Source organism: Macaca mulatta, chromosome 4, assembly GCF_049350105.2.
Source record: "Macaca mulatta isolate MMU2019108-1 chromosome 4, T2T-MMU8v2.0, whole genome shotgun sequence".
In the NCBI taxonomy this organism is placed as follows: Eukaryota; Metazoa; Chordata; class Mammalia; order Primates; family Cercopithecidae; genus Macaca; species Macaca mulatta.
Genome location: NC_133409.1, coordinates 158,802,120 through 158,829,304, shown reverse-complemented (window position 1 = coordinate 158,829,304; position 27,185 = coordinate 158,802,120). Strand labels below are relative to the sequence as shown.

The following is a 27,185-nucleotide window of genomic DNA, read 5'->3' as shown; positions in this document are numbered from 1 at the left end:
GCACGAGAATCACTTGAACCTTGGAGGCAGAGGTTGCAGTAAGCTGAGATCGTGCCATTGTACTACAGCCTGGGTGACAGAGTGAGATTCTGTCTCAAAACAAACAAAAAAAAGTGCATGAAACTACTGCTCCATGGAACCCAATTTAGGAAGTGACAGTAAACTCCCTGGGTAAGAGCCTTCAGCTTAACACCATCCACAAGCTCTTGTTGCCCAGGCTGGAGTGCAGTGGTGCAATCTCAGCTCACTGCAACCCCTGCCTCCCGGGTTCAAGCGATTCTCATGCCTTAGCCTCCTGAGTAGCTGGGACTACAGGCACATGCCACCATGCCCGGCTAATTTTTACATTTTTAGTAGAGATGGGGTTTCACCATGTTGGCCAGGCTGGTCTTGAATTCCTGACCTCAGGTGATCTACCCGCCTCGGCCTCCCAAAGTGCTGGGATTACAGGCGTGAGCCACTGTGCCAGGCCACTTTATTATGTAATTTTAAAGGAAATAAAATCTTGCCCAATTTCACAGAAACAGTTTGGTAATGTCATCCAATTGTATAAAATAACAATAAATGGGTAGCTTTAAACCTACAAAGCCCAAAGGTATTTTATAGATATTTCGTCTTTATCTTTATCTCCACTGTGATAGCACACTGCATGGTGATTTGCAATAAAGTTATATCTTATTTTGAAAACAACTAGGGCAATAGAGAAGAATAAAAATAGAGTCCATATACAAAATAGGCCACAGTCTACAAAGGAGTCCCACAGTATTACGTAAGTGAGGAAATACTCCTTCCCTATCTCATAGTACCAAGCAGTATTTAGCCATACGATAGATACAAGTGCCTACATCAAAAAAGTGTAAAAAAAAAAAAAAAATTCAAATACCATAATGATGTATCTTAACTAGAAAAGCAAGAGCAAACCAAATGCAAAATTAAAAGAAATAACAACAAAGCAGAAGTAAATGAAATTGAAACAAAAAATACAAAAGTCTGTAATTGTCCCAGACATTGGACTAAATATATTTAAGCAGAAATGGCCTATGTTCTTTAGTAGTGTGCTAGTACTTTCCATAAGAACAAAATTAATACAGAGGTCTAAGAAATGAGTGAATACCCAGAAGGAAAATATGTCAATGCTTGCAACATAATTTGGCATTTAGGGATAGTGAATAAAGTCTGGTCATTGAAAGGGAAAAGGTAAATTGCATCTACTTAACCAAGGAAAATTTATATAAAGATATAATTATGACTATTAGAAGAAAATGTGTAAGTGCTGAGCAATTAGAACAAAGAAGAGAAATGAAATACTCTGGTGATTAGCAAGGGGTGGGGTACGTGGTAGGGACTGAATAAATGTTCACTGAAAAATGAAAGTGGTAACCTAGGAAAGGGGATGGGGCTCGTAAGTCTAGCAAGTCATGAAACATGGGGAAGGAAATTCAGACACAGAGAAAGCTTGGGTTGCAGAGCTTAAGTCCTAGAATGTTTAAGTAACTGTTTTTAAAAATGGGATTTGGTCATTTGATAAATAAACTAGAGGTAAGCCCCCAAAATATCCACCTTCTTCAAGGTCTCCAAACCCTGGAAAAGAGGGTCTAAATGCTGTAGGCAGTCCCCAGCTAAGATGTGTGAAAGTAGAGAGGACCCATTATTATATCAGACCACTAAAGAGAAAAACTGCTTGTTAGTAATGACTCACTCCTACCACCTCGAAAATAGAAGGGATGCAAATCAATCATCCCCATTTAAAAAGTTAATATGAAATACTGGAGAGTGGAAGAAGAGACAAACAGGAACTCCCCAAAATCTCCCAGCTAAGCTTCAGGGTCTGCTGTGATACATCAACATTTTTATCACTGAAGGAAGACAAGTCAAAACACATACACACGAAAGCTTCCCTCTCTTGTCCCCCCACCTCCCCTTTCAAGCAGTCACACAGGCACACCCACCTCTTAACCAGCAGCTGTGTGTCAGTCTGGCAGTTTCCGGAAATCACTAACCATTGATGGATCCTTTGACTCTGGGTAAACTGGTTTCTCCTCTTTTCTCCCTCATTCACTGAACTAGGAAAGTGCTGTTTATCCATTCTAAGTATTTGTAAATGAAGCTTATAAAATATCAGATTAAAATGCAGCATCAAGATGTTCTAAAGCATGGGTATCAGGAGTGTACCATCACTCACTGCTTACAGTTTGCAGCCCTTAATTTCAATTGTCACCACAATATAGGTATAATTGACCTACATGCGCACACACACACACACACATCAACAAACACTGACCCTGTGCTGACTACTCTGTGCAGAATGCTCTGAACATTTATCTGTGTCCTTTATATGTGACCTATGGTCCAGGATCTGCTGATACTCTAAAGGACCAGGCCCTTTCCAGGTTTTATATCACCCCAGGCCTGACAGGGGAAACGGGGAGTTGAATAGGGAGAAAGGGTAATAAACCCTACGGCTACGTCTTCCTCCTCCCTCCACCCTGTCACCCTCTATGATAGGCATCTCACCAACATTCATGACATCAGACACCTCCCTAACCAAGCCTCCATGTGGGCCCTTCCTCAGATTCCAGGATGAAATGCTCAGAGTGACCCAATTTCAGCTTCTTTCAGAAGAGCAGATAAATCATGCTTCAGTCTTTGGTATGCCAGAAACTTACCACTGGGGTGGATGGACATTTTATCTGTAGTAAGCTACAGAAAGGTTCAGACCTGGCAGGGCACAGTGGCTCACACCTGTAATCCCGGCATGTTGGGAGGCCAAGGCGGGTGGATCACTTGAGCTTAGGAGTTTGAGACTAGCCTGGGCGACATGATGAAACCCCATCTCTACAAAAATATAAAAATGAGGCTGGTGTAGTGGCACCTGCCTGTAGTCCCAGCTACTTGGGAGGCTGAGGTGGGAGGATCACTTGAGCCCAGGAAGTCAACACTGCAGTGAGCCAAGATGGTGCCACTGCACTCCAGCCTGGATGACAGAGTGAGACCCTCCCTCAAAAAAAAAAAAAAAAAAGAAAGAAAGAAAAAGAAAAAAAGAAAGGTTCAACCTGACTTTGGAGGCAGCAGAATTAAGGAAAGGCTGTGAAACTTGTCGGAGTCCCTGGTATGGCAAGAAGGAAAGAGGCCCTGCTTAGAAGTAATGGGTAGCATCTATGAAAAGGTAGGCAGGCAAGCCAAACTCTGGAGCTGGGGAAAAAATAAAGATGTGACAATCCCAAATTAATCCTCCTGCAGAGGATCATACTAATAGAAGAACCTCCGCCCACACCTCAGTGTCCCCAACCTAGTAACTCCAGGGCTGGCTCCTCCAGCTCTGCATTCCTCTCAGACCCAAACCCAGTTGGATCCCTGATCTCGAGGCTCTGGCCTATACCAGTAATTCAACCTAGGGCAACTCTGCATCCTACGACAACAGGGTAACATGAGTTCTTGGCATTCTGAAGCGGAACTCCTCATTTGTTTTCCCACTGGAAACCCATTGCAACCTACACAGCATCGGCACCACAATGTAATAATTAAGATGAATTATGGCTTACATAGAATTTTATGGGGTGCTTGCATGGAAAATGTGATCTGAGTATCAAAATACCTACTTAAAATGAATTTCTGGAATGAAATCTTCCAAAGATTTGAAAATACCTCTGTAATTCAACACCTCACAAACTTTTCCTTGTGAAAACAAAAAGCATCTTCACACTCAACCCTGGGTCATGAAAAAATAACTCCCGAAAGAATTTACTGCAGAAGTCTCAACCCTGTATCAGCTATAAAAGAATGCTTGTCTCGTGGCACCTCTCTATATAGTGAACGAAGGTTTAAGAGGGCAGGATATGAAAAGAATCCTTTTCTTAAAAGGGCTAGTATTTTACTCCACTCAAATTGAGCCATACATCTTACTAGTACTCAGTCAGCTTTTAATTTTTCAGTCTCTCAGTACTAAACTAGATAGCAAAGTGCACATTTTGAAACTAACTTTTATTAATAGAATTTGAATTCACAATAAACCTCAAGAAAATTACTAAGGCCTCTCACTGTACTAGAAATTTGTGGCACAATATATCATTCCAATTAGTGGATCATGAAGGTGTGAAAAAATGCTGATCTTAAGAATTTTTATCATACTAGTACTTGATGTAATAAAATATGACCCATATATCCCACAGTACACATTGCCATTGAGATGGGAGTTGTGATCCACCAAGGGATAGAAAACCTATATTTCCCTGTCATTCATTCCAGAATTTACAAGGAACTCAAAGAACTCAACAACAAAAAATAATAAGAGCCCTGTTAAAAAGTGGGCAAAGGACATAAATAGACATTTTTCAAAAGACGACATACAAATGGCCAACAAGCATTTGAAAAAATGCTCAACATCACTAATCATCAGAGAAATGCACACTAAAACCACAGTGAGATATCAACTTATACCAGTCAGAATGGCTATTCTGAAAAAGTCAAAAAACAACAGATGTTAGCAAGGATGCAAAGAAAGGGGAACACTAATACACTGTGGGTGGGAATGTACGTTAGTACAAGCTCTATGGAAAACAGCACGGAGATTCCTCAAAGAACTGAAAATAGAACTTTCATCCTATTCAACAATTTTGTTACTGGATATCTACTCAAAGGAAAACAAATCATTATACCAAAAAGACACCTGCACTTGTATTTTTATCACAGCACTATTCACAATAGCAAAGATATGGAATCAACCTAAGTGTCCATTAATGGATAACTGGAAAAAGAAAATGTGTGTATACAGACACACACACACACACACACATTGTAGGTATGTGTATATAGATGTAGATACACACATACATATACACACAAACACACACAATAAAATACTATTCGGCCAAAAAAATGAAATGTCTTTTGCAGCAATGTGAATGGGACTGGAGACCATTATCCTAATAGAAATAACTCAGAAATGTAAATTCAAATGGCACATGTTCTCACATATTAGTGAGAGCTAAATAATGTGTACACACGACATAGAGGGTAGAATGATAGACACTGGAGACTCAGAAAGGTGGAAGGGTGGGAGCAGGAAGAGGGATGAGAAATTACTTCATGGGGACAATTTACATTATTCAAGTTATGGTTACACTAAAAAACCAGACTTCACCATGACACAATACATCCATGTAACAAAATTGCATTTGTATCCTTTATATTTACACAAATTAAGGAAAAAAGAAAACCTGTATTTCTGTTATAGGGTGAACACGGTGGCAAGAGACACCAATGAATAATAAATCTTAGCTTATTAAACAAAACTAGTGTGCCACTTGGTGACGCCACCTTGGTGCCTTCATACACACTTGCTTCCCAGATTTGATACCCCTTAGGAGGTGACACGTGAGATAGCACATTTTCCTAATGTGCTTCCGGTTTTGTCTTCAGAGTCTCTTGTGACTGGGAACCATGCAAGTGCCTGGACTGATTCATGGCTGAACCAAAGAAGCTCAAGTTTCAATGCCTCATAACTCTGAGGATGAATTGCAGTAACGCTTCATGCTTGGGGCAATGCAGGCAAACCATGTGCAGGTTGTAGCTATTAAGAAATTCAAGAGCATGACTGCTCAAGGGCAGTCACCCAACAAGGTCATAATATTCAGACAGCCTTCTGCCGGCACCACACCTGCTGCCAATCAGTCATCAGGAGTCTAAAAATCACAAGTTTCATGGAAACTATCACAGAACCACACTGGGAATAAGCCAGGATTTGCAACAAAAAGAATACTGGCCCATGTGTGGGCACACAGGCATGCCCACTCATGCAAAGTGAAAGAGAGCCACATCCATCAAAATAATACAACTCTTATTTTTGCTTTTTTAATACTTTGCCTTGAAAATGTACCTATAATTATCAATACAATGTAAGTCAAAGAGACCAGGCTATTTTCTCTGTAGCCTTTTCAATATTCCTACAGAGACCTAAATTCACTATACTTCTTGTGTTCACAAGGGTTTTAAAAGCACATTTTTTCATGTACCAAATATTAATAATACCAATTGATATGATCGATCATCCAAAATGCTATTTCAAAGCAATCATCATTATTGTTTTGGTCATAGTGGAGAATGTAGCTAGTTGCCAGCCTCTAAAGCGTATCTCAAGGCACTGCAACTCAAGTGGAAAGTGTAACAAAAACATGTGCTGGCCAGTTAAGCTTGGTATTTAAATGCAACACTAAAAATGCATTTCACACCCAACTTCATCAATCACCAACCAATCCTACTTTGCATCTTGGCTACCAAAAGAAAATGGGATTTGTTTCCCTGAAGAAATATGTCACTGCTCTGCTTGAATTATTAAGCTTTACTATTACAGAGAGAAACAGAGTCAAAAAAGAAAATGAAAAGAAAAAAGGAAACAAAATTAGACCCAGGTTGCCATCTACAGACTGATAGAAGCATTGCTCATTCATACAGCATTTGGTAACTGAATCAGTAAATATCAATTTTACAAAAACGAAAAAATATGTGACTACAATTTTAATTATTAAAAAATCAAGATAACCTATGAAGTCTTTTTCTAATTAAAATGAAAATAGTATATAAGAACACTAGATCAAACATTTGCACAAGTTAACATATGCTAGAAAATAATCATAGCTATTCACCCTAACCCTAAAATTTATCACTTTGAAATAAAACTAAACAGCTTATTTAATATCAATTTTAAAATACATTGTAAGTAGGAAAAGCTATGTAAATTTTATCTCTAAAACCAAATTTTTGCATTTTACGTTATTATGAGTTCTTACACCCTTCACTTTCATTTTGCTTCAAATTCTTATTGCTTTTACCTTTCTAAAGAATAAGAGCCCTCTTGAAACATGAGTATTTAAAAGCACATACTCGGTTCTAATTACTAAAATAGATGACATTAAAGTAAAAAGCAACTTTAATAATAAATGAATATGAAGGCTGAATTAAAGAGAGAAAGGGAGAAGGGCTTTTGATATTATAATCTGGAAAATTTCTATAGTCAAAGACATCTGCAGGGAGATCCATTAAGAACCAAATTGCTCAATTTTCAGTAGTATGGACTTAAGCTCATATGCTTAAAATTATCAAGTGACGGTTTAATCTAGTGAACTGCACAAAATCCTTTTTCATTTTTCCTGGAAAAAAAAATTGTCTTTGGAAGCCAAGATTCATTTGCCAGGTTATATGTTCTTTCTATACAAATGAAAAGATACAAAATGCTTCTAGATCAGTGGTACAAGCCTGTTAGTGGAGGAAAAACAAAAAAAAATTCATTCCCTAAAACCTTCCTTTAAAAGACATCAGTAGCGTTTCATGTCACGAGATCCAGCGGTTTAAAAACCTATAATACGCACATTATAAAACCACATTGGAAAATGTAGACTTAAAATGGGCTATTATATCTAAAACAACTACAGAATTATCTAAAGAAAAAAATAAAAGAACAGGAAAGCGTACACCTTTTCTTTTTAAAATACTATTTGCTTCAATATTAAACACGTTTTTTCACGCCCACCAACACAAATGTTGTTAAAAATTACTTCTGGATTTCTACAAAAGCAAAACTACCAATAACTCAATTTTTTTTTCTCTTTTTTTCCAGGCAGGGTCTCATTCTGTCACACAGGCTGGAGTGCAGTGGCAGGATCATGGTTCACTGCAGCCTCAGCTGCCTGGGCTCAATTGCTCTTCCCACCTCAGCCTCCCAAGTAGCTAGGACTACAGGTGTATGCCACTATGCCCTGCTAATTTTTTGTATTTGTTTTGTAGAGACAGGGTTTGACTATGCTGCTCAGGCTGGTCTCAAACTCAAGCAATCCGACTACCCGCCTTGGCCTCCCAAAGTGCTGAGATTACAAGCATGAGCCACTGCACCCAGCTAAGAATTTGACTTGTTAATGAAGGTTACTTTCCTATGAACAAGCAATATGTTAATACAGCCTCTTATGTTCTCAAGTTTTTACAAATGAGATAACCTGAGAAGATGATCATTCTCTTTCTTTCAAGGGACAACTACCTAATTTAAAGACTTTTTAAACATACCCTGGAAGTAAGGATTGGGATTTCTATAGGCTAACAAGAACCTCACAGAAAAGAAGCAAGTAACATCTTATAAAAGGCTTTTAACAACAACAACAACAACAAATGAAAAGTTTAAGACAGGTCCTGTTTCACAGTGGGTATTAAAATATTACAGAATTAACTATTTTTTAAACTTCCATCATTCATTCACTCAACACTTATTAAGTGCCTCGTATCTATCAGACTGTGCCAGTTGCTGGGAATAAGAAAAAACTAGTAGGACATAGCCCAGGGCTTTGGGGGCTTCACAATCTAATAACTATTAATTTTTTAAAGCCTCTCTCATTTTCAGTGCTCAAGGTAGGGTATGTTCTTCAGGCCTAATTTGTTTTCTTTGATTCCTGTCACATAATAGTCACTCGGTAAATATTTGCTGACTGTATTACACCCTAGCCTCCTTGTTCTCTACTCATGGGAAAGGACTGTACAAATTTCAAGATAATCAAAACTTTAAAGAGAAATCTTAATAAGAACCCACATTTTTCAGACAGATAATGGAGCTAAAGAAAAAAAAGTTAAATGAGTTGCCCAAGGTCCATGGCAGAGCTGGGATGAGAATCTAGGACTCCTGACTTCCAGCTAGTCTCCATCATTTAGGTCTTTGATGATTTAGACCCCTCCACTTCTCTATGGAACTGGTTCACCCATTTTGCCTGTTCTTTTAACCTCACCTCACGCATCTTTGTTCTGACTCTTTAATCATTTGTGCAGCTTCCTCTAAACCCTCACAGGAGTTCAAACTGTCTCCTCAGCTGTGAAGTTCATATTAGCTCTAATACTAATGTGACTCTTCATATCGACTTTGAAATAAGCTGGAGCTCCCAGGTGGAAGATAGGGCTTTGCCCATTAATCTGAAACCTGATTCCATCAGTCCTCTTCCTGGCACCCCTCACTGTTCCACGGGTAGGGGGGGTGGGGGTGTGTGTGAGGGGATCTCAGGGCAAGAGGAGCAGTAGCCATTCCCACTGGTCTGCTTTCCAGCCAGTCATTCCCACCCCAGCATCACTCCACTCTGAGAACACGCTGGCAATAAAACCAAAAATCGACCCTCTTCACAAAAACCTAACATCAAAGTTAACAATTTTCATTGCACACTTCCTTAGTCTACCACACTTTTATCTCATACCAGTGAAATCTTGGACTAATGCAATTTTTTATTTTATTTTATACCATCTCTCACCTGCTAGTGCAAGATGAAACTACATCTAATTTTGCTGAATAGGTTATTGTTTACTGATAAAATGTTATGTCTGTTCAGTATTCTCATGGTTGTCAGTATAATTAACAAAATGACTTTTCAGGAAAGATGATCTTTGACTAATAAATCATAATGAATGTGGTCAAGGGCTACAGACACACAAATAAGAGACCAATATCATAGTAGTTGTAGGTAAAAATATTAATCAAGCAATATCAGTGGGAGCAAAGGACGAAAAAAATGTACTTTTAAAATAAGACTACCACAAGACACATTTGATCTCAAAACAAGTATCCTCATGGCACAACATCTAATTGCAAATAAAAACCAAGCATAAAAACAGCAGCATCTCTCATATACAAATACAATTTTCTTTGAAAACTCTCATATATGAAAATAAGGAATAGCTTCTGTGGGCCCAGAGAAACAATGGATCTATTTAAGAATTAAAATTGTATCACAGCCTTAAGATAATAACAACAATACACTTACCACTGTTTGGAATGGTTTCTTGTGAATTCTTTAATTTTACATTTTGTTTCACTTTCATCAGTTTTTCTGAATTCACATCTTCTCTTTTCCCTTTCCTCTTCGGGGGCTGAGGAGATGAGTTGTCACTGGATCCAATTGTTGACTTAGATTGGCGATCATTTCCCTAAATGGCAAAGTATGAGACCTTTATTACTAGCTAATGAACTCTCAAAAACATTTCCAGTAAATACATGTCATTAACTATTGGTAAGCAGGGCAGGGGCAGGGAGGTGTATTGTCCTGGTTCTACAACTGTCCATCTTTATACATTAACTCCAAATGGATCTTCCTGGAGGCAAAAGGGTCTAGCAGAGGAAGGAGGATAAAAATAATAGCTAACAATCACTGGGTTTTTTTAACATGTACCAGGTATTCTATAAAATTGTATTCACTCAATCCTCATGCTAGCCCTAGTTACCAGCTCACTAGCCTCACGCTAGTGAGATAGACACTACTGTTACCACATCACTGTGTAGATGAGCAAGTGGGCTTTAAAGGATAAATCTTGTGTAAAGTCCTGTAGCCAGTCAGGGGCAAAGCAGCTGCCTCCAAAACCACTGTAAATCCACTGCCTTAACAATCCTCTCACTCCTGCACCTTTCTGCAGAATCAGCCAGTGTCTATTGGATGAGAATTGGTGACTTCCCCCAGAGTGATCAATTAATCTACAAATACCTTCTTAACAAGTTGTCGCTATGGGTGTATGGATGTTATCCTACAAGCAGCCATACACTGTGCTTGTAGAAATTCTCCAAATATTAATGAGTCTGTTGGTGACCACCACGGTCTCTAAGAATCGCAAATCCAGAGCAACACACAGACTCAAGAGGCTCAGGACCACATGTCCCCACTTGTTCCTGAGGGAGCTGCGCAGCTGCTTGCCCCTACTCCTGCAAGGCAGCCAGGGTGATCACACCTTCCATGGTTATCTCTAGTCCCCATGTGTCTCTCACAATGAAGACCCTGTGGCTGCCAAAAGTGGACTCCTCCACACAAGAGGGAGGTTGAGTTTCAGTGGCTCTTATCACTGGGCCAGTACATTCCCTGGGGAGCCACATAACAGCCACTGCATTGGGGGCTACTGCAAGGAACAGCTGTGCTGATACTAAGCCTCTGCTTGGCCACTGCTACAGCAAGAAACTGCCTCTTGCCAGGCATGGTAGCTCCAGACTGTAGTCCCAGCTACCTAGGAGGAGAGGTGGGAGGATCACTTGAAGTCAGGAGTTTGACACCAGCCTAAGCGTAGTCCCAGCTACCTAGGAGGAGAGATGGGAGGGCCACTTGAGATCAGGAGTTTGAGGCCAGCCTAAGCATAGTCCCAGCTACCTAGGAGGCAGAGGTGGGAGGGCCACTTGAGGTCAGGAGTTTGAGGCCAGCCTAAGCATAGTCCCAGCTACCTAGGAGGCAGAGGTGGGAGGATCACTTGAGGTCAGGAGTTTGAGGCCAGCCTAAGCAACATAGCAGGACCCTCCATCTCTAAAATTAAAAATTTTAAAAATCAGCCTGGTGTGCTGGTGCATGCCTATAGCCCCAGCTACTCAAGAGGCTGACACAGGAGGATCACTTGAACCCATGAGTTTGAGATTGCAGTGTGCTGTGATCATGCCACTGTACTCCAGCCTGGGCCACAGAGTGAGACCCCCATCTCTAACAAAAAGAAAAGAAAAAGAAAAAGAAACTCCCTTTTACTAAGGCAGTCTTGGCTCTCAGATGCTCAGGTTCTAAACTTACCTGAGAGTATATGGTGAGAGGCTACAGATAGTGGGAAAAATGCAAGTTTTAGAAACCCCAAATACATGGCTGAGAGCTCTGCCACTGAACACAAGGGGCCATGGGCTAACTAACTCTTAATTTCCCTAAGCCTCAGTTTCCTCATTATTTGGGTGGAATTAATGTACTTGCCTTTGGGTCTAGCATGAGGATGCAATGATAAGGCTTATGGAGTGACTAGTACAGTGCATGATGTATAGTGTTGGTTAAATAAGTATCAGAATGCTTTCTTCAAGAGCAGAGAGTTAATCTTTTTCTTAAAAATCATTTCAAACTCATACCATATTGAGTGTAATCTTTATGCAACATCTGTACTATGCTTCTGTCTAAAAGTAAATGTAGTAATATTAAATAAACAAATCTGCCTAGAAAACTATTATAACTGTTCATTTTAAACATTTATATATTCAGTCATCCAGAAGCATTTAAATGGATTTAGCCATCATCCAATTAGGAATAGAAAAATTCACAGCTTTACAAATGAAGTTATTTATGCTATTTTGTCATAGCCTACAAGTAAATGAATTATGCATAGGTTTATTAACAGTATGAAAACTTGTCCAAATCTATAACACTTTTTGTGTAATTTAATTTCCTATTCCAACTGCAATTTAAACATACAGTTTCCATTTAATTATTATGGTAACTGCAACCAGAGGTTTCTTTTTTCTTTTCTTTTCTTTGAGGATTCTTTCTTGAGAATCTTAAGCTCTTCCATAAACCGTCTGGCAGAAGAAATAGATATATGATTATAGTAGAGGTTCCAAAACCATCAGCCAAGTCTCATAGTCCCTTTTATTCTCAATGGAGTCTTTCATCCCAAGATTTTAATATTTTAGTTTAGTTTAGTTTAGTTTTAGATGGAGTCTCAGTCTGTCATCCAGGCTGGAGTGCAGTGGTGCGATCTCAGCTCACTGCAACCTCCACCTCCTAGGTTCAAGTGATTCTCCTACTTCAGCCTCCCAAGTAGCTGGGATTACAGGTGCCCGCCACCACACCCAGCTAAATTTTTTTGTATTTTTAGTAGAGACAGGGTTTCACCATGTTGACTAGGCTGGTCTTGAACTCCTGACCTCAGGTGATCCGCCCACCTCAGCCTCCCAAAGTGCTGGGATTTACATGCGTGAGCCACCACACCTGGTCGATTTTTAAAATTTTAAAGCTTTAGATGAGAGGATCAACCTTTCACAAGCAGTTAGCAAGCTTACTAGAATGTTCTGAGTTGCTGTTGAACTTGCAAGGACTGGAATGGAACCCAATGAATGAGAAACCCTGGCGCTCAGCAGGATCATTTTCTGCAGCTCTCTGGGGAAAGCATTACTCACAAAGGGGCACGAAAAGGGAGACACAGAAGCCCCACTCTGGAGTGCATGTCATTCTAAGTCACCTCTCTTGTTTATGAATAGAGAGGAATGATCTGATTTATCAAATTTCTGATAAAAACACTCAAAAAAGCATAATTTTGGAGCATTAAGAAAGACTAATTGATTCAAATAACTACATAATGCATAGATTTGGCAGTTGACACTCATACATTCAATTATTGAGTAATAACTAATTTCCAGTTCCCATGAAAATGTGCCAAAAACATGTAGACCAAAAAACATCCAATTTAAAATAATTTTGTGAGAAGTTTGCCTCAGTGAGCAGCCTTCACAATGTGTGTATTTCATGGGTGCACCCAGAGACATTATAAGCTGGGGGTGGTGGGCAGGGACTAGATGGTGACTCCACCTGACATTTCTCTCATCTGCATATCTGGTGATGACAAGAGTAAGAAGCCCTTTTACCTATACCAGCTTCAGTTCCCCCATGGCAAAATGGAGTTTGGGAGTGTGAGGAATTTATCTTAATATGTTTATAACTTGCTTCACAGTAACACTGTGATACTTGGATAATAATGAAATTTTTAATCAAAACCTTATAAATCATAATATTTGATCCTGTAAACTACTGACCATAAGACGTATAAGTCAAATGGTAATAAGGACAACAAAAGATCACATAGTCCTTGGTTTTCACTTTCAAATACTTTCCTGATTTTTTTCATCTTTTCCAACAGAGGGTGCTGTGATTCTACCTGGTGTCACCTTGCCACTGGAAAACAGCCTTCTGCAGATGGGTATATTTTTCAAGCTCAGGGAATTTAAGATAATTTATTTACATCTTCCTTTTGCTTTTAAGGCTAGAATCACAACTTAAAATTTTCCTCAACGTGCTAATTTCTGTGACTCGGGCAGCACTGAGTCTGTATAAGAAATGACTTCTGGTCTGTCTTGCTTTGCACAAGGCATTCCCCTGGCTCCCTGACCGACTCAATTATGCACCAGCAGGGGTCCCTGTGTACACTATGGCAGCTGCTTTCTCTCCTTCCCTCTCAAGTTCTACCAGTCCCTCATCCACACTCTCTTCTATATGCAAAAGAGCAATTCCTAGAAAGCCATGTAGGAAAAAATAAATTTCTAAAACTAGTTCTGTGACCACTTTGATTTGCATCATGAGCTTAGGGTGCCCTCCCCATTGATTTTGCAGTGGTTCCTAAAGCTGGAAGCTAAGCTCTCCCCACACAGTCCCCTTCACTCACACCCCTCCTCTCAGTGCCAGGCAGCTAATGATCTATAAAATGCATGCATTCTCCAGGGAACCGATTCATTAAAGGAAAGGAGTAAAATAATCCTGTTAAAAATCGAGCTTGTGACTTTGGATTTACTGGCATAGGAAGTTCTGTGTGGCTCAATGCCAAACATTCACACACTGCCTAAGCCAAGTTAGTGAGAACTTACCAAGCACCAGGCACTGTGCCAGGGGTTAGTCTCCTCTACTCAAATGTAACCTCCTGAAAGAGGCCTTTCCAACCTCCCAGCTGAAATAGCACCTTCTCTCACCTCCTCTTCCCATGTCTTCATGTATTTTTATTCATGCTTATCCCTGGTGTATATCACATGTATTGTACATTTGTTTCTGGAATGTAACCTCCGTGCATTTAGTACTTTAGAATCTCTGGGCCCTGAAGCACCAGAACAGCGCCCAGGACATCATATGAACTCAATAAATAGTTGTTGGATCAACGAATCAATCAATGACCATATACTCAAAGAAGAGTTATAATAGATGTCCGCCCCACTGCAGCCACCTGTCAGACTCACCTGTATGTGTCCCACTGCCTCCTGCATCTATTCTTGCCCCGACCCATTTCTCTATAGATACCACAGCCAGAATGAGCACTTAAAAATGTAAAGCAGGCCAGGCATGGTGGCTCACACCTGTAATCCCAACACTTTGAGAGGCCGAGGCAGGTGGATCATAGGTCAGGAGTTCAAGACCAACCTAGCCAAAATGCTGAAACCCCGTCTCTACTAAAAAAAAATACAAAAATTAGCTGGGCGTGGTGGCGGGCGCCTGTAATCCCAGCTACTTGGGAGGCTGAGGCAGCGACTTGCTTGAACCCGGGAGGCGGAGGTTGCAGTGAGCCAAGATCATGCCTGGACAATACAGTGAGACTTGGTCTCAAAAAAAAAAAAAAAAAAAAATTTAAAGCAAATGATACCATTTCCTCCCTATAACCTTCAAACGGCACCCCATCAAGAAATAAAATCCAAACTTTTTGCACGCCTGCATGATTGAACCCTGCCTGCCTCTCCAATTTCATTCATGGCCTTCTTTCTTCCCTCCTCACATGCCAGGCTCTTTAGCAAGGGCCTATGTGACTTTCTTCTGTCTTGGATGCGCTTCTTCCCCTGCCTCATCCCTGGCACAACTGGCTCCGTTACATATCATTAAGGTCTCAGTTTCAGACAATTTTATATACATCATGTCCTGCCACATTTTATTTTCCCCGTAGCACTTATCACCATCTGAAACTATTTGTACATTTCTTTATTAGTTGATCATCCGTCTACTCCCATTCATCCCATCCATACCCCCGACCAACACACACACACGCGCGTGCATGCACACACACTAGAATCAAAGCACCATAAGTCCAAGTCCTTGTCTATCTACCACTATACACTCAGTGCCTACAGTAGTTCCTGGCACTTAGTAGGAGCTCAGTGAATATGTTTGGAATGGATGACGGATGGAATGGATGAATACAGGGTGCTATGGGAACACTGTAGAAAGAGGGACAAACTCTGCTACCATTTTTGTAAATCATAGCATGGAATGTTTGACAACTTTGCTTTCTATGTGATGCAAATATACCTTATAACTCTGAGTCTTTGTTTAACATCACTTCCTCCATGAGGCCTCTCCTGACACACCTATCTAAATGTATTTTTCTTTTATTGTCTCTCATATTACTCTACACTTTTCTTTCATTTTTATCATACTTCATAAATATCTATTGATTTATGGAATCGCTTGTTTCACCTTTGTCTCCTCAAGTAGACCATGAGTATCAGAGAGAGCATCAGATCTTTGCGCTCATTGCTATATTCCTGGGGCTTACTACTGTGCCAAACACGTGGAAAATTCAATCAGATGAACTGATCTGATGACCTTGATGTATCACAGTATTCACAGCACACAGTCTAAAAAACTTACAAATGAGCAAGAAATAAAATTGCATGTGTGTACCTACACATGCATTTTAAAGCAGAAAAGGCTCTACACGTTTTTAATGAAAATTTTAGTTTTTCAAATTTCACAATAGTAAACATATCACTCAATCCAAAGTTCAGTCACTGTGAATACAAAGAGTTGGGTCATGACTTTGGTCCTGACATCGACTTTCCCTGTGACTTGGGGTCAATTTATTCAATTACAATGGGTCTCTGTTTAACCATCATTCCTCTAGCTGCAGGGTGAGAATTAACAAGCTAATATCTATATAGTACACAGAAGGGATTCTGCTACAAAGTCCTAAAGAAAAACAAAAAAAAGCAAAATACAATTTCCAATCCCTAATTTCATGAGTATTATCTTTATAGTTGCTCTGATATTGTTTTCACCTACTAAAATATTCTTCTCACTCCTCTTTCACCCCACACCTGTGAAGTTAGGTTGCCTCAAGTCTGGGCCCTCTGTAGTTCTCACTGCACCATCTTCCTCGAGGATCCCCTCATCCATTCTCTCACTTGGCAGCACCAGTGAGACCTGCTCTGTGCAAGCTGTGCCAGGTGATGAAGTACCACAGTGACGCTATGTCTGCTATTCAACTGGGACCATTACATGGCTGATCAAATCTACAACTCAGGCCAGGTGCAGTGGCTCACACATGTAACCCTAACACTTTGGGAGGCCAAGGTAGGCCGATCGCTTGAGCCCAGGACTTTGAGAACAGCCCGGGCAACAAGGTGAAACTCTGTCCCTACAAAAAACACAAAAATTAGCCAGGCATGGTGGCACATGGCTGGAGTCGCAGCTACTCAGGAGACTGAGGTGAGAGGATCGCTTGAGCCTGGGAGGTTAAGGCTACAGTAAACCATGATCATGCCACTGTACACCACCCTGGGTGACAGAGTGAGACCCTGTCTCAAAAAAAAAAAAAAAAAAAAAAAAGCCTGTAACTTTAGTCCTGATGCCCTTGTCAGGCCTCAGCTCTGCCATTTACAACTGCTTGCAGCACACTTTCAACTAAGTTTCCTGATGATACTTCCAACTCAACATGTTTGAAATTACGTAGTCATCCTTTGCTCTGGCTGCCCTCTTCATGGCCATAGAACTACCATTTTCTCAAATTCCAAGCTTAAAAACCTGTTATCTTTGGCCCCAACCTCTCCATTAACCCCTTGTATCCAATCATCACACAAATCCTTTGTCCCTTGGTTTCTTCCAGATCATCACTTCCTGCTGCCTCTGCCACCTCCCCAGTCTAGGCTCCTTTCCCCTCATACCAAGATAGCTGCAACTGCCTCATAGCCATCGACTTATCTATGGCTTCTCACCATGTGAATTCTTTCTCCATGTAAAAGATCTGATGTTCCCAAAATGGACTCAGATTAATACTATCACCTCTCAGAAGCCCTTGTGGGCTGCCCTCTATTCAAGGATGAAGACTAGACTTTTCATTCTGCTATTCAAGGTCATGTAATAACTGCTACCACCTACCATGTCAGGCACATCAGCCCCCACACCAAAACGGACCATCTGTTCCAGTCAGCCCAAGGGACTCACTGTCCCAGGGCTCGGGAGCAGGAGCTCTGAGCTGGCTGTGTGGATGCAATTCCTCCCCTGCCATTTGCTCAGCAGGAGGCTTTGTTTGTATTGTGTTGTACTTTACGTTATTTTGTTTCTTTTTTTTTTGAGACAGGGCCTCACTCTGTGGCCCAGGCTGAAGTGCAGTGGGGCAATCTCTGCTCACTGCAACCTCCGCCTTCAATGGGAGCCTTTGAACCTGTCACTTCTACTCTGTGTAATTCCTTTTTTCATTCCTTCTTAAATGTAGATGACAAAGGTGCCTGCCTTGTGGGGTGAGGTTAAATAAATCACTACTGTAAAGAGCTTGTCATAGTGCTGAGCCCTCAAATGCCTGGTAAATGTTAGCCAGCATGACTGCTTCTTCGCATGCCATCTGCCCCGTTCCTCTCACCCTCCCTTGGATCTGAAGGTCCTCTCCCCTCATCCACCTTTTTCTGAATTTTAAACAGTTTCAAAGGCAGAGCTCAAATTCAACTTCCTCTGTGGACTGCTGCCATTGTACATTCATTCCTTCCCTCCCTCTCATGGTCACCAATCTCTAGATATTTGGTGTTTAGCATTAGCTTGTTTGTTGCCTTTTTAAGCTATCTTCTTTATTTCAAGTAGATTATAAGTTGCTTGAGGGCAAGAGCTCTATTGATTTTTATTTTATTTTTGTCATAAATAGTACGAGAGTCCCAGCTAATGAGTTCTTAATAAATATCTGTTATACTGAGTTTGGCATTACTTACGTATACAAAATTATTTTTCTTTCTTTCAAGAATTTCACATGATATAACCAAAAAAAGGAGGGATCTAAATCATCATTAGGAGACAATATCATTGCCTAGAAATCATTTACTTTACAAAGTACCAAAATAAGAATGTTGCTTAGTTAATTCAGGGTGTGGGTGGAAGATGTCAAATCAGTTCTGATCACAACTTGCCGGGTAATTCAACCAAAAGGGAAGAAAGAGAAGCTTCCGCCAGGAAGAACTGCCAAGGCAACACTCTGGCATGACATGGAGCTCACTCCATCAGGGAGCACAGACTGAAAATACGAGTAGGTTAGGAAATTACCTACTAAATGCTGTCATTGCTCCCACAGAGTAGGTATTTAAAAATGTTTGCTGAATTAACAATAAATAAATGATAAATGGAAATATTCAGATGGCAAACTAAATACTTGGAACAATTCTCAATCTTTTAAATGAACATTAACAACGATTACCCCTTTTCTCACCAAAACTTCCCTTTCAGTCTTTGTTAAAGATAGAAACCAAGACTGGATGATCATTGATGTGACCTACTACATCAGTTCTTATAGTTTGATGTATTATTGCCAAGATTTTAAGTGCAATATAAATTATGTCAGGTGTATACACAAGGAAAAAAATTAAAAATACATGTTCTAAAAAACGTTAGCTCTGTTTAGGACCATAAGTGTAACACTGAAGTTCTAGTGCTGTTTCACTTAATTGGTTATACACCACAAAGCCGCTAAGTTTTATCTCTTGGAACTTAATTGAAACCCAAAGGACAGTCTCTTTGTATCATATAAAAAATATAGAAAATTAACGAGGAAACCATCTGATACTTACACTCCCTTTAGACTTTCTGGATCCTACAATAGGAGGTAGTGAAGAAGCTTTCTGACTGTGGAAACAAATTGAAATTTAGAAATCTGAATGTTGTTTACAAATAATGTACAATGCAAGATAATTAACATCCCCACCTGGAAGTCAACTGTTTACTGCCGTGTTTCACAAAAGGTAGGTAACATACACTTTAACATATACTTTCCCAATTCGCAAAGATCATAAAATTTCCAAACTCCATCCCAAAAGATTTGTGATGTTTTCCTGTATACTATTTTAATCAATGCTTACAAATAAACTTTTAGTATCGCCTGAAGTTTGTATAGCATTTTTATCCAGATCCCAAAGTGTTCTATTTACATTTCAAAAAATTATTCCCAAATGTGAATAATGATTTTTCCAGACTGAGTTAAAAACAAATTTTCTTTGTTTCTGTGATGTCTCCTATCTCTACCTCTGATAGAAGAGCAGAGATAAAACGCTGGCATTTGCATTCAGGTAGTTTTTAAACAAGTTGTCCTCACCAAAAAATTAAAAATTCTTTTAGGCTGTAAGAGTAGGTTGTTTTGTTGATAACTGTATTATTAGGAAAAGACCCATCTTGAAACCCAACTGAATCTCTCCAAAAATAGGACACATATATAAAAAAATTCTTATTAATTGTATGAGAAAGGCCAACGTGAGTTACAGTTTTCTTATTACCATCAAGTACGCACTGTTGTTCACAGCAGGTTAACCCAGGGTTGCCTAGCAAAGATGGCTAAAGGATTTGATTTCATGGATGGGTAACGTTGGTTAGCAATAAGTCCGTTGGTAAATAATTCAAAAGTGCTAGAAAATCATGTGCTCTTGCATAGTCCAAACACCACCCCTGAAATTCCATTTCATCTATTACTTATTTAGAAGCTCTTGGCCAGCCTCTCCATCAAGTTACACAAATTGTGAATTAATTGCAAACACACTGGTGATATTCTGCTCTATCTCTGCAGATGACAACCACAAAAAAAAATTGGTTTGCAATGGCAAGGTGGCCACAGAATCTCTGGGAGAAGCAACAGAGATGGATCCCTGGGCACCATGAGCAAGCCGAGAGGTCTTGCAGCAAGGGCCAGAGCTCTTCTTGGGTGACTCCGCAATGTATCTCCTCAGCTGAAATAAAGCATCTTTCACAAATATATGATGTTTCATGGAGAAAAACTGTTTACAGTATATTGCAATTAAAAGTATAATCCTTAAAATCTTACATGCATTAACTGTATACCCATCCTCCCTATTTGCATAAGTGGGATTATGTTGTTTTTATATTTTACAGTTATTAAAACAAGTATAAAATATTATGGGTTTTTTAACACTCTTGGATGTTTCTATCCAAACCAACTGAAAAGTTATTCGGTCTAGCAACTATTAAGACACAAAAACTTCTAATAATGTTTGCTATAGAGAAGCTCATTGCCCTGTATCTTCTTCACAATAATAAATTTTTGTATTTACTATAAATTTCACGCATGCTAAAAAAAAAATGTAGTCTTTCATAACTTCCCAGAAATTATATTTTTGTGCAATAGCTCTCAGTCTCCCATCATGGCAGTAAAAACAAAGATCAATGTATACCATATATGCTTTCCATTCTAAGTGAATAAATAAGATTATCAATTACATAAAATATAATGGTGGTCAGCAAAAGACCCAGTGCTACTTCAAGTGATAACTAAAGCATGAGGAGTGGTAAGGATTAAGACTTACCCAAAAGGCCTTCTCATGGTTGACTTGTCAAAAATTAACTCACTGTAAGGCAGTTTCTTAAACTTATCTCTTCCAACAGCCACATAAAACTGCCCATTCTCCAATTCTGCTCCATTCTTAATAAGTTTTCCTTCTAAAGTATAAAGTCTGTCAAAAATATGAACACCAACAATTAGAATTTTAACCAACATTTAAAGAACTGCTTAAGATTACAAAGTATTCTGGATGTCAAAAAAATAAAATTACATAGTAAATAAAAACATTCTGTGCTTAATTTAGCTCATTTGTTACTATTCTCATTATTGCATTATAGATGCCTCAAAGTCAATAGATTCCACTAAATGCTAATGTTATAATGCAGATACAATGACTATCTGGCTGTACAGGGTTTCATCCCAGTGAGCCTGATGATCTGGCATAAGCATCCCTATTGCTGCCATATTAAAATTTTAGAGGAGAAAAATTTACTTGTACAGATCACAGTGCTTTAAATAAAGCTATGTTTCCATTGAACATTGATCCTTCTATTTATATTTCGTTAATACTTTTAAATTGTATTTTCTTAGCGTATTCATCAGACTGACAAGTTTCTGACCATATTCTGTGTAACAGCAGCCCTCAACCAAAGTATTACATACAAACACACAGAGAACCAGGTCAGGAACAATGGCGTGAGCGGGCAGGAGGTAAAAGAACCCATTGCCAGTGTTAATGATGCAGAACTGCATAGCATTCGTGCTTCTTTCTTTTTTTGCCGTCCCCATTAAGCAAAAAAAAGAGTGAACATTATATCTTCCCAGAATCGAGCAGTTTCACAATAACCTTCCTTTACTGTAAAACTGCTGCTATGAACTACAATTAATATGTTACTTATTAAAAGAACAGTCATAATTTTACCAGATGATTTTAAATGTCCACAGAATTTTTTTTAAAGAACAGGAAAGTAAGTATTAGAAAACTAAACCAGAAAGACGTTGCATATTTTTTAAGGTTGTAAGCAAGAGCTATTAATAAACAGAAGGATTTCAGTATCATCAAAAAGCTTTCTGTCTTCCTATATTACATAATAAGATTAAATGTCATTTAGGGGCAAAAAATAAATAAACAAAACATTGACCTGTCAGCTTGTTTCCTTATTACATAAATGGCCATGTTATACAGAACCATGAAATACAATGAAAATAGCCACCAACATTCCTGAAATGTATTTGTGTTTTTAGTTAGTATACAGATGGTAAAGTCTCCTTCTTTATAACATTGTACCTCTACTCCTAACAAGTCTAAATATCAACACTTAACCCAGAATTCCATGTTTTCTGCCTTAACTTAGGCTGGGCATGGTGGCCCATGCCTATAGATCCAGCTACTTGGAAGGCTGAGACAAGAAGACCACTTGAGCCCAGGAGTACAAGACCAGCCTGGGCAGCATAGTGAGATGTTATGCCAAAAAACACTTGACCAGGGTTTCAAAATACTGGCATTATTGACATTTTGGACCAGATAATTCTCTGTTGGAAAGGTGAGTAGGTTGCCCTGTACATTGTAAGATGTTTATTAGCAGCACCCTTGGCCTCCACCCACTAAATAGTAGCAGAAGCCACCCCATCCCCAGTTGGGACTACCAAAAATGGTTTCGGGCACTGTCAAATGTGCCCAAGGGACAAAATCATACCTGCTTGAGAGCCAATGGCCTAGACCCAAGCATTCTTTTTCCACTTTTCTTCAAAATAGTTATATCTCAATCAGTAGTAATTTCACAGCTAGAAATTAAAAGCCAGCATAGCTGCGGACTCTAGAAACAGCCAAGATTTGACTTGTTTCCTCTGCAGGTAGGTAGAATGTAGTGAATAAATTCTTTTTGTTAATAGAGACAAGGTTTTGTTATGTTGCCCAGGCTGGTCTCAAACTCCTGGGCTCAAGTTATGCTCCCGCCATGGCCTCCCAAGGTGCTAGGATTACAGGTGTAAGCCACCACACCTGGCCCGGCACTGAATAAATTCTAATTCATGATTTTAGCCTTCTTTTATATAACTGTTGTTGGTCTATGTTCTTCTTTTGCTACAAACACAAGAAACATAAAAAGCAAGTTCAATAAATTTTTATGGGATGCTTTTTATATACGAATATACTGAAGCATAGGGAGGGGCCAATCATAAGATTAATGTTAAAGGAAAATGGTCATGTCCCAAGAAAGCAGCAACCAAATCTCTCATATCTGCCATTATATTAAGAATTACATTTCACCTATCCTAAATATATATGCACCCAACACAGGAGCATCCAGATTCATAAAGCAAGTTCTTAGAAATCCACACAGAGACTTAAACTCCCACGTAATAAAAATGGGAAACTTCAACACTCCACTGACAGTATTAGATCATAAAGGCAGAAAATTAGCAAAGATATTCAGGACCTGAACTCAACTTTGGACCAAATGGATATGATAAACCTCTATAGAATTCCCATCCCAAAACAGAATATACGTTTTTCTTATTGCAACATGGCACATACCCTAAAATTAACCACAAAACCAAACATAAAACAATCCTCAAAAAATGCAAAAAAATCAAAATCATGCCAAACACACCCTCAGATCGTAGCACAATAAAAATAGAAATCAAGACTTTAAAAATTGTTCAAAACCATGCAATTACACAGAAATTAAACAACTTGCTCCCGAATGACTTTGGGGTAATAAAATTAAGGCAGAAATCAAGAAGTTCTTTGAAACTAAGAACAAAAATACAAAATACCAGAATCTCTGAGACACAGCTAAGGCTGTGTTAAGAGGAAAATTTATAGCACTAAATGACCACATCAAAAAGTTCGCTGGGCATGGTGGCTCATGCCTGTAATCCCAGCACTTGGGAGGCTGAGCCGGGCAGACTGCCTGAGCTCAGGAGTTTGAGACCAGCCTGGACAACATAGTGAAACCTTGTCTCTAGAAAAAATACAAAAAAAAATAGCTGAGTATGATGGCACACTCCTGTAGTTCCAGCTGCTTGTCTAAGATGGGAGGATCACTTGCTGGCTGCAGTGAACAGAGATCATGCCACTGCACTTTAGCCTGGGCAACAGAGTGAGACTCTGTCTCCAAAAAAAAAGTTAGATCTCAAATGAACAACCTAATAACACAACTAAAAGAACTAAAAAAGCAAGAACAAACCAACTCCAGAGCTAGAGGAAGACAAGAAATAACCAAAATCAGAGATGAATTGAAGGCGATCAAGACATGAAAAACTATTCAAAAGATCAATGGATCCAGGAGTTGGTGTTTTAAAAATAAATAAATAAATAAGATACGTAGGCCACTGGCTGAATTAATAAAGGAGAAAAGAGAGAAGATCCAAATGAACACAATTAGGAACGACAAATGGGATGTTACCACTGACCCCTACAGAAATAAAAATAACCATCAGAAACTACTATGAACACCTCTATGCACACACTGGAAAACCTGAAAGGGATGGATAAATTCCTGGACACATACACCTTCCCAAGACTGAACCAGGAAGAAATTTATTCCCTGAATAAACCAATAACGAACTCTAAAATTGAATCCATAATGAATAGCCTACCAATCAAAAAAAGCCTAGGACCAGATTCACAGCCGAATTCTGCCAGATATACAAAAAATAGTACCATTTCTAGTGAAACTATTCCAAAAAATTGAGGAGGAGGAACTCCTCCCCAACTTGTTCTATGAGGCCAGCATCATCATGATACCCAAACCTGGCAGAGACACAACAAAAAAGAAAGCTTCAGGTCAAGTTTGTTGTCCTTGATGAACATCAATACAAAAGTCCTCAACAAAATACTTGCAAACCGAATCCAACAGTACATCAAAAAGCTAATCCACCATGATCAAATAGGCTTTATCCCTGGGATCAAGGTTGGTTCGACATACGCAAATCAATAAATGTGATTCACCACATAAACAGAACTTAAGACAAAAACCATATGATTATCTCAATAGATGCAGAAAAGGCTTTCAATAAAATTCAACATCCCTTCAAGTTAAAAACGCTCAATAAACTAGGTATCGAAGGAACATAAAATAGTAAGAGCCATCTATGAGAAACCCATAGCCAACATCACACTGAATGGGCAAAAACTAGAAGCATTCCCCTTGAAAACCAGCAGAAGAAAGGGATGCCCTCTCTCACCACTCCTATTCAACATAGTATTGGAAGCCCTTCCTAGGGCAGTCAGACAAGACAAAAAAATAAAGGGCATCCAAATAGGAAGAGAGGAAGTCCAAACTATCCCTGTTTGCAGATGACATGATTCTATATCTAGAAAACCTCACAGTCTTGGCCCAAAAGCTCCTTCAGCTGAGAAATAATTTCAGAAAAGTTTCAGGATACAAAATCAATGTACAAAAATCAGTAGCATTCCTACACTCCAACAACATCCAAGCTGAGCGCCAAATCAGAAGCACATTCTCATTCATAATTGGCACAAAAAAATAAAATATATAGGACTGCAGCTAACCAGGAAAGTAAAAGATCTCTACAATGAGAACTACAAAACACTGCCTAAAGAAATCAGAGATTACACAAACAAATGGGAAAACAGCCCATGCTCATGGATAGGAAGAATCAGTATCATGAAAATGGCCACTGCCCAAAGCAATTTACAGATTCAATATTACTCCTATCAAACTACCAATAACGTTCTTCACAGAACTAGAAAAAACTATTTTGAAATTTAAATGGAACCAAAAAAGAACCTAAATAGCCAACACAATCCTAAGCAAAAAGAACAAAGCTGGAGCCATCCTGTTACCCAACTTCAAACTATACTACATGAATTCAGTAACCAATGGTACTGGGATCAAAACAGACATATAGACCAATGGAACCGAATAGAGACCCCAGAAATAAAATAGTACACCTACTTCCATCTGTTCTTCAATGAAACAAAAACAAGCAATGGGAAAAGGACTCCCTATTCAATCAATGGTACTGGGATAACTGGCTAGCCAGATACAGATGATTGAAATTGAACTCCTTCCTCACACCATATGCAAAAATCAACTCAAGATGGATTAAAGACTTAAATGTAAAACTCAAATCTATAAAAGCCCTGGAAGACAACCTAGGCAATACCATTCTGGGCAAAGGAACTGGTAAAGATTTCATGACAAAGACACCAAAAGCAATCAAAACAAAAGCAAAAATTTACCAATTGGGAAACTTAAGAGCTTCTGCACATCAAAAGAAACCATCAACGGAGTAAACAGATAAACTACAGAATGGGAGAACTTTTTGCAAACTATGCATCTGACAAAGGTCTAATATCCAGCATCTATAAGGAACTTAAAAATGAACTTACAAGAAAAAAAAAAAAACACCATTAAAAAGTGGGCAAAGGACATGAACAGATACTTTTCAAAAGACATACTTGCAACCAACAAGCATATGAAAAAGAGCTCAATATCACTTATCATTAGAGAAATGCAAACCAAAACCACAATGATATACCATCTCATGCCAGTTAAAATGGTTATTATTAAAAAGTCAAAAAATAACAGATGCTGGCAAAGTTGCAGAGAAAGGGGAATGCTTATACACTACTGGTAGAGTATAAATTAGTTCAATCATTATGGAAAGCAGTGTGGCAATTCCTCAAAGAGCTAAAAACAGAACTACCATTTGAACCAGCAATCCCACTACTGGGTATATACCCAAAAGAATATAAATCATTCTACCATAAAGACCCATGCACACATATGTTCACTGCAGCACTATTCACAATAGCAAAGAAAAGGAATCAAACTAAATGTCCATCAATGGTAGACTCAATAAGGAAAAAGTCGTACATATACACCATGGAATACTATGCAGCCATAAAAAAAGAGTGAGATCATGTCCTTTACAGGAACATGGAAAGAGCTAGAGGCCATCATCGTTTACAAACTCACGCAGGAACAGAAAATCTAATACCACATGTCCTCACTTACAAGGGGGATATAAATGATGAGGACACATGCACACAAAGAGAGGAACAACAGGCACTGGGGCCCACTTGAGGGTAGAGGGTGTGAGGAGAGAGAGGAACAGTAAAAATAACTATTGGGTACTAGGCTTAGTACCTGGGTGACAAAATAATCTGTACAACAAACCACGGT

At 39.1% G+C, this 27,185-nt stretch overlaps 1 protein-coding gene across 2 annotated transcripts in view; it reads right to left on the bottom strand.

The window, feature by feature from the left end:
- The window catches only part of DCDC2 (doublecortin domain containing 2), a 188,488-nt gene that overhangs the window by 98,618 nt on the left and 62,685 nt on the right, over positions 1 to 27,185 (bottom strand). For both annotated transcript variants that reach the window (XM_015135673.3, XM_078000916.1), the window contains exons 5-7: positions 21,053 to 21,199; positions 19,313 to 19,367; positions 9,783 to 9,945 (exon numbers count right to left, since the gene is read on the bottom strand). In XM_015135673.3, the coding sequence (XP_014991159.3) occupies positions 9,783 to 9,945; positions 19,313 to 19,367; positions 21,053 to 21,199 (365 nt within the window). The remainder of the gene's footprint in view (positions 1 to 9,782; positions 9,946 to 19,312; positions 19,368 to 21,052; positions 21,200 to 27,185) is intronic.